Here is an 8755-nt window from a genome sequence, read left to right on the forward strand (position 1 = left end):
ACATCTGCTTGTGAGAGATGCAGACAAAAGCAGGAAATTGGAAAGTGTGCTCACTTACCTGGCATCCGAAGCCAGCACTGTACATAGCAGTGCCACAGATTGGAAAATGTGAAACCAGAGCGAAATATTTGTTTCTAAATACTTGGGGGGCTTTGATGTAGATACAGCAATTTTGGTAGTCTGGTTAGAGTCTATTTTGTTAATTAAGCCAACTGATTTTTTAAAACCTTCTGTTAACTCTGTCCTTTTTCTGAACCTTTAAATCTCATGGTCTCAAAAAAAAAAAAGTAAAATTAAAGACCTTCTGGGTTTACTTTCAAGGAATAAGAGTTTACCGAATAGTCCAAATAGTCCAGAGTGAATAATTTTATTCTCTAATTATGCTTGTTCTATACTGAGTCAACAAGGGATGTTCACTGACTGACAGGATTCAGTGAGCCCTTGCCTGGAGTCCTAGGACAAAGCTCCCCTCCAAAAAAAAAATCAGATGATACTATTTATAAAGTAATACCTTCAATTCATGTATTCCCTAAGATCATAGAGCCTCACACCTCAATTTCCTGATTTCCTTATCTCATCCTCAGCCATTCTAAAAGCCCCATCATCTGACTTCAGCTCACGTTGTGATCTCACGGTTCGTGGGTTCAAGCCCCACATCCAGCTCTGTGCTGACAGCTCAGAGCCTGGAGCCTGTTTCAGATTCTGTGTCTCCCTCTCTCTCTGACCCTCCCCTGCTCATGCTGTCTCTCTCTCTCAGAAATAAAGAAAACGTTAAAAAAATTTTTTTAAAGAAAAAAATATAAGCCCCATCATAAGTCTCCCCTTCTAATTCAGTACCTATTATTCTTTTTTTCCATAAAAGGTATCTGGCTGGCTGGCTTGCTGTCTGTCTCTCCTTTCACTTCTTGTCTGTCTCATTATATCTATTCTCCAACTTCTAACTCCAATCCCTCATGCCTTCTATCCCCTTCTATTTCTTTGTTTCTATGTTTACTTGCTGAAGAGTTCTCAAAGGTAAAGTCCAGCTTACAGTATTCTTTCGGGACTTTTCTTTCTATGCATTTACAGAATTAGCCAGCCCTCAATGCAAAATATATTCAAAGGAAGAGTAGACAAAGAGATGAATCCTGAGCTTCCTGTGGAGGGTACATAAGCCTGGGAGTGGACATTCTCACTCTAGCCTTCTTTTATGTTTTTCTCACTGGTTGAAACCAAAGGCCAATGGCTTGGGGGATCTATGGAGAGATTTGCTCATTGATAATAAACTGGGTCTGTCTCAGCCATGCCTCTGCTTTGATCTAGATGGTAGTGAAAACATAAACCCTTCCCAGGACAATCTTGGGCGTCTGTTGGAATTTCCTCCATTCCATGTCAGCTGGGTGACTGAATTTCAAAGACTGAGAGATGTTCAGACTGAATTAAGAGTAAATAGATGTCTCTGCTGTTTCCTGTTGGGAGACAGTCTGCGAGCAGGGGGCGATATTACACATGGCAATTTACTCGAGGGTGAAAAATGTCACGGTTATTTCACAAATCCCAAGGACAAAAGTAACATAGAATGCACAAACGGTTTTGCATTTTTGTGTGGAAGGGTTAGCAAGTCTCTCACGTGGTCAGAGCAGCCCTCAGAGAACACACTCCGTCGCTCCCTCCCGGTCTCGAGTTCTGAACCCCCTGCGCCTGCTATGGGGAAAACCCTCAGATCTTTCCTTGCCGCCTTGAGATTGGAGGTATGAAGTTCCTCTCTCCACCTACTGTGACCCTTACGTCTCCCCCTTACCCATTTTGTAGTCTCTGTCTCATGATGGAAGTCAGTTCGAGGCTTTTCAGAGGAAATGCTGTTCTCATCATCTGATCTGTCCAATCTGCAGTCCATTTTTGTAAATTCCCTTAGCAAGCTGCAAGCCACACAATCAAAACAGATGCTGTTATCATGCTTTATGTCTATGGTTTAGGCCCATCCTAAACATCTCTAGAGGGAGAACACTGGAGTCTTTCCTGGCTCCAAGGAGTACCGATGCCACCCTGTGTGAATCACGTCTACCATGGCATACTGCACAAAACGGGAATAGAGAGGCTGGATGGGTATCTGCCGACTGAATCGATAAGTGACTCAACAGTGAGCTTGCAAATTCCAAAGCCATTACAGCTCTGTACCTGTGTGTGTGTGCAAATGTGTGTGTAAAATAAACAAATAATAAATACTCTTTTTAAAAAAGGGAGTTGAAAAATGTCATGTGGTTCAAAAGACCATGCAGAATGGAGTAAGCCTGCGATACCATCTTGATCTCTTGCTGCCCGGTGTCTGCCCCACATTTACTAGTTTCTTTTTTCTCCTTCCACAGAGATTCCTTGCATAAATAACTTATGTTCATATAGATATATAGGCCTTTATAAATATACACCAGAAGATGTTAGACACATTATTCTGTACCTTATATTTCTTTTTTAACAACCTCTTGGCATCCATTTCATATTAGCATACAGAGCTGCCTCATTTTATTATTTTATTTTTACAGTTTTTAATGTTTATTTACTTTTGAGAGACAGAGTACAAGTGAGGAAGGGGCAGAGAGAGGGAGACACATAATCCAAAGCAGGCTCCAGGCTCCGAGCTGTGAGCACAGAGCTCAACATGGGGCTTGAACTCATGAACTAGGAGATCATGACCTGAGCCAAAGTCAGACTCTGAACTGACTGAGCCACGCAGGAACCCCAGGAGCTGCCTCATTTTGAAATGGTTATGTGGTACTTCATTGTGGGACCTTACACCAATTTGCTAATCAGTTCTTCATTAGTGCATATGTAGATTATTTCCAGTTAATTGCTACTACAAACAGTGTTGCAGTGAATATCCCTATATATCTATGTGCCAATGTGTATGTATATGTACAAATATATCTATTGGATAACCCTAAAAATGGAATTGCTGGGTCAGTAGATAACATATATTTTAAATTTTGATAGATTTTACCAAGCTATGCCTTAAAGAGGTTGAATCCATCTATACTTCCAACAAAAATGATGAGAGTGACTGTTTTTCACTCTTTTTCTACAATCATGTATTATTAAAGTCTTTCATCTTTGCCAATCCCATATGCTTAAACTGGTACCTTGTTTTAGTTTTAATCTTTTTTTATTAGCGAGGGTGGAGCATCTTTGCCTATATGTATAAAACCCATTTGTATTTCCTGCTCTATGGTAAGTGTATTAATATCCTTTGTCCATTTCCTATTGGGTTGCTGTTGTTTTCCGGAGTGCATATGTGTGTGTATATGTACGCACACACTCACATATACATCTGAGTGAATCACAATACATTGTGATGGAGGTCTATGGCTGTAGCTTCCAGTCTGGGCGGTTTGAACCCTAAGGTCAGTGTACTTTACACCTACCCTGCATAGAAAGGGGTTCTGGAATCTATAAACATTTCTATAGACTGAACAAATATTGCTTCCATAAATAAATACTGCTCAGAGTTCCAAATGTATATACTAGTATCATTAATGAGTTGTAAATGCATTTAAAAACATCTTTGATATCATAATAGGTTTTTTAATACATGAGGATTCTGGAAAATCTTCCACTTTCATAAATTTCTTCCTTTTCAAAAAGGTTGTTAACCATTGGTTTATATTAGAACACATTTTTATCATGTATTAACAAATGCATATCTATACTTATCTGAATAATTTGTGCTTTTTCTACTCTAGAAAGTATTGTAAATGGTTTCTATATTTGGCACATGAAGATAATAAAAGCACAAAACAAAGTATTTTTTGTAACTTGAGATTAAAGCCTTGACCGTTTCTATTCAACTGATATCCACTAGGTTTATGACCATAGGCCCTTTTAGTGTCTCCCAACAAATATTCATGAGGTCAAAATTAGAAGAATTGTAGAAAAGAATGTCAACCCCACCCTTGAACTTGAAACTCTCATTGTTTGCATCTTACTGTCCCAATGAAATCTCCAGACAGAGACTGTTCCTGAGAGCTCAGCCCTCACTTACTTCTGCATTGCACCTTCAGCCACATCCGTATTTTGAAGAAAGCCATTGTTTTTCTCAGTAAACTGTTGTTCCTTTCCAACTGTCTTCATCTGCCGAGACATCCTGTCACTTAGCTTCATAAGAGCCATTTCTTCAGCACTGCAGGGACAATGACGGCAACAAGAGGGCTTTCATAGCAGGATGGCAACTACATTCCCTGCACTGTTAAACTGACAGCAGGCATATTTCAGGGAGTTTGATCTTAACTCCTTTCCTTCCAAACCTGGCCATCGTTTTGGAAGGGACCCCAATGTAAGCTTTTAGGTTTCTCTGTTCAGATATATAGAGGGAAGTCCGTGTGTGTGGCTGTTCTTTGGGACGTCTCTGGTTAATGAGGGTTGTCTGAGCCCACACATGTGTATTTTAAATCCTTGAATGGGAATATTATAGAGCAATGTAAAAGAGCCAGGCTAGAGAAATGGGAACCTTCATTTTTATAACCTCTTTCTGATCATGCATACGCACAAAAAATGGAAAAGGGGAAAGAAGGAAATAGGAATCGCTGGTACTCTGGAGATGACCAGAGATATCCAGACAAAACTATTGCTAATATTTTGTTATATTTATTTCCATTTCTAAATTTGATAGTTGTTTTACTCTTTTCCTGTTGTTGACAATTAGGTCATTTCTAATTTTTTAATATAAATACAATAGTAAGGAATATCCTTGCTTAGTAATTTTCAGCGCATCTCTATTATTTACCTACAATACTTGCTTGGAGGTAAAGAGATTGGGTCAAGGTGTATATGCATTTTAAAGATTTAGAAAAATAGTCCCCGATTGCTCTCCTAAAGGTTGAACCAATGTACACCACCACCAGCTGTGTATGAGAAGGGAAGTTTCCTTCCAGCCAGATAGGCAAGTGTTAGCAGAGGGAGAGGAGTTAAGTGTTAGACTACTGAGGTAGTGAGAAAAAGAAAGGTAAAAGGAAATAGAAAGGGGGCAGAGAGGTGTGAGGCAGGAAAGCTCATGTGAAAAAGCTGTAAGAAAGGATCCCTATGAAACATAACTCCCATTTCTTGGCAGAAATCACAGGGATTGTACCCATCACCAAAAGGAGGAAACTTTCTCCTCTGGAGGGTAAACTGGCCCCCTAGTACCCTGAAACACAGGATCCCTGAAAGACAGGCAAAGGATAGCAGGGATTTTCCCAGAAGGGTGAATTATGGCCGGGATTAGGAATGGTAGGAGAAGGGGTGCCTGGGTGGCTCAACTGAGCACTGATCATCCGACTCTTGGTTCAGCTCAGGTCATGATCTTTCTGTTCTTGAGATTGAGCCCCTTTTGGGGCTCTGTGTTGACAGTGTGGAGCCTGCTTTGGATTTTCTTTCTCTTTCTCTCTCTCTGCACTTCTCCCACTTGCTCCCCCTCCCTCAAAAAATGAATAAATATTAAAGAGAAAAGGAAAAAAATGGTAGGAGGAGAGAGGTTTTGGGAACCACAGAGATTTTGGAACCCCATCTGGGCAGCCAACAGCCTGGTCCATCACTCTGTGGCAAAACCAAGCTTTGTCCTCGACCGGTCGGGGGGATCCACAGTGGATGTGGTACAGAGGGGACCCCTGTGAAGGAGAAGCAAATGGAAAGACTAGAACCTTTGATGTGAGATAGCTCCATTCTTCCTAACTTTGAGCATGACAAAAAGGACTGAAACTTTGATCTCTTTCAGGAGGGACACTGTGACCTGCCCAGTTTCATCACAGATCCTATCTGAACAGTTTCATCTGTTTCCTGAAGGTGCTAAGCATTACTAAGGCAGTTCCTAGCTTTGAAAGATGAATGGCCATGAAATCTGCCTGGTTTCATGTCTCTTTCCTGTCCAAAAATTGGAATACTGTGCAAATAATATTTCCTGACCTGGTAATTCTTTGACATCCTAATAGTTTCCATTAGGTGATTCAAAAGAAAATCTGTTTCTCCCAATTCAAGTACCGACACAAAGTCTGCATCCATACATTTTCTCTTATTTCAAATAACAGAACCCTAATGATGGCTTATGTTTGTGCAGCACCTAATTAGATTACAATGCTTTTCACATATTATCTTATTCAGTTCCTACAACAACACAGTGAGGAAGGTATTATTCCTGTCTTACGTGTCCTAAGCTCGGGGAGATGGTATGATTTACTTAGAGTCATACAGCTGGTTAACTAGTAAAGTTAGGACTCAGAATTTCCATGTCCTCATAGCTACTTATAAGGGATTTCTCCTGTACCCCCAAAAGATGGTCTAGGTCAGCACTCCCCAGTAAAATGTTCTGTGATGTTGGAAATCTTCTCTACACTGTTCGATACAGAAGGTACCAGCCATCTGTGTCTGCTGAGCACTTGAGATGTGCTAGTGCAACTGAGGAATTGAAACTTTAATTTNCAGCTACTTATAAGGGATTTCTCCTGTGCCCCAAAAGATGGTCTAGGTCAGCACTCCCCAGTAAAATGTTCTGTGATGTTGGAAATCTTCTCTACACTGTTCGATACAGAAGGTACCAGCCATCTGTGTCTGCTGAGCACTTGAGATGTGCTAGTGCAACTGAGGAATTGAAACTTTAATTTAACCTAAATTTAAATTCATTTAGCCATATGTGGCTAGTGGCTACCATATTGAACAACTCAGATTTTCTAGCCCAGGAATCAGCAAACTTTAGCCTGCAGGCCAAATCCATCCTGCTCCCTGTTTCTGTAAATAGTATTTTATTGGAACACAAACACACCCATTCCTTTACATATTGTCCATGACTGTTTTATACTGCAGGGACCGAGTCAAATGGTTACAAGAGCGATGTAAATTTGGTATACAAAGCCTAAATATTTACTACCTGGCATGCAAAGCCTAAAATATTTAGGATCCTGCTCTCTACAGAAGAAGTTTGCCAATGCCTGTTCTAGACCATCACCTTTTTCTATGCTGTTGGGTGTTTGCCACAATGAATCAACTGGATACAGAGAATAAGAGTTTGAGCTTTGGAGAGTCAGGCTGAGCTCATATCACAGCATCTGCCCTTAGCATAAGTTCAGTGTTCTAGGTCTTACTCGCCTCATCTGTAGAATCAGGTGAACATTATTATCACTAATGTTGCTACAGGCGTGAGGAGTAAATCAAATGATTCTTATTGTACTTAACACAGTGTCAGATAGGTGCAAATACTTGGCAACATTATCTATTAAAATAAAAACAGTAGAAGTGGGAGTTATTAGTAAGGTTTCTTTAGCTTCAAAATAATAACAACAATAATGATAATGATAATAACAATGTTTACACATGTGCAGCACCTTTAGTTTATAAAGAACTTTCACCAAGTTGTTTCATTCAATTCTCATATCCACCCTGTATGGTCAGGCAACCCAGGCAGATCGTATTGCCTCTATTTTTTCGATGCAGAAACTGAGACTCAGCAATGGTCCATGATTTGCCCAAATTTTATTTCTAGAAAATGGTAGAATCAGGATTTAAACCTTCAAGTTCTGGGTATGAGGGTGGCAATTATCCTACTGCTATGTATACATTTGATGGCCAAAATGTTTCTTTTTATTTTTTTTAATGTTTATTTAGTTTTGAGAGAGAGACACACACAGTGTGAGCAGGGGAGGGTCAGAGAGAGAGACACACACAGAATCCAAAGCAGGCTCCAGGCTCTGAGCCATCAGCACAGAGCCTGAAATGGGGCTCAAACCCACATGATCGTGAGATCATGACCTGAGCTGAAGTCGGCTGCTTAACCGACTGAGCCACCCAGGCACCCCTGCCCAAAATGTTTTAATGGGTTACTTAATAACCTTCGCATCTCGAAAACAAGCTATCTTTTGCAGCTAACATTTTTTGATTTTTGGGTTTTTTTTAGTAATCTCTATACCTAGTGTGGGTCTTGGACTCAAGACCTCCAGATGAAGAGTCACATTATGCTACCGACCAAGCCAGCCGGGCACCCCTGAAGCTAACCCTTGACTACTTAGGTAGTGTAGGTTCTATTCAAAGTGTGGTCCACACACCTGCAGTATCAGCACCACCTGGGAGCTTGCTAAACATGCAGAATCTCAGGTCCTATCCTAGAGTCCCTGAATCAGCAGCTGCATTTTCACAAGATCCCAGGTGATTTATATATACGTATGAAAGATTGGAAGTATTCACGCTCTAGACCTTTGAAATGAGAATCCCTCTTCTCCTCCCTACACCCCATCTCTTCATTCCTATGTGTTTACACCTTTGGCCTCTAGGACTGTTTGGTACAACGGGAATGGCTCCCTCCTCCTTCCCCCAGCCTCATTAAAACCTTTAAAATTATAAATTTGGAGAAATGTTAATCAAAAGGAACAGATCAACTATTTAAAAAGACAGCTGATGAGATCTCTAACTTACATTTTGTGGAAGATTCTCTCCAGGCCTGACCACTCAGAATTACCCTCTTCAGCAGCTGTTAGCCAGACAACTTGGGATCTTAAAGCATGGTTCCGATAATCAAGGGTTTGGTGTCAAGGCTTCTGGCAAGGTTATGATGAGATGGTACAGCTGTGAGGTAGGACAGGCCTGCTGATGTCTTGTTCTTCTCAATTTGGTAATCACAAAAACCCTCCCAATTCAGTGGGGTAGACTGGGGACAGTTAGGTTTCCCTGAAAAGTTCTGGTGCTGCCAGATCTGCCTCTCCCCCTGGAAGAGGCCATTTATGAGCGGCACACACGTAGGCAGGTGAGTTTGCCGTTGGACTTGTCC

General features: G+C 40.8%; 1 protein-coding gene across 1 annotated transcript in view; it reads right to left on the bottom strand.

The window, feature by feature from the left end:
• Window positions 1-8755, bottom strand: part of SMCO2 (single-pass membrane protein with coiled-coil domains 2) — a 31032-nt gene extending 22277 nt beyond the window's left edge. The window contains exons 1-3 of the mRNA XM_077774542.1: window positions 8404-8755; window positions 4013-4150; window positions 1781-1898 (exon numbers count right to left, since the gene is read on the bottom strand). Coding sequence (XP_077630668.1) covers window positions 1781-1898; window positions 4013-4140 — 246 coding nt within the window. The 5' untranslated portion in view covers window positions 4141-4150; window positions 8404-8755. The remainder of the gene's footprint in view (window positions 1-1780; window positions 1899-4012; window positions 4151-8403) is intronic.

This window comes from Crocuta crocuta, unplaced genomic scaffold (genome assembly GCF_008692635.1).
Source record: "Crocuta crocuta isolate KB4526 unplaced genomic scaffold, BGI_CrCroc_1.0 scaffold176, whole genome shotgun sequence".
Classification (NCBI taxonomy): domain Eukaryota; kingdom Metazoa; phylum Chordata; class Mammalia; order Carnivora; family Hyaenidae; genus Crocuta; species Crocuta crocuta.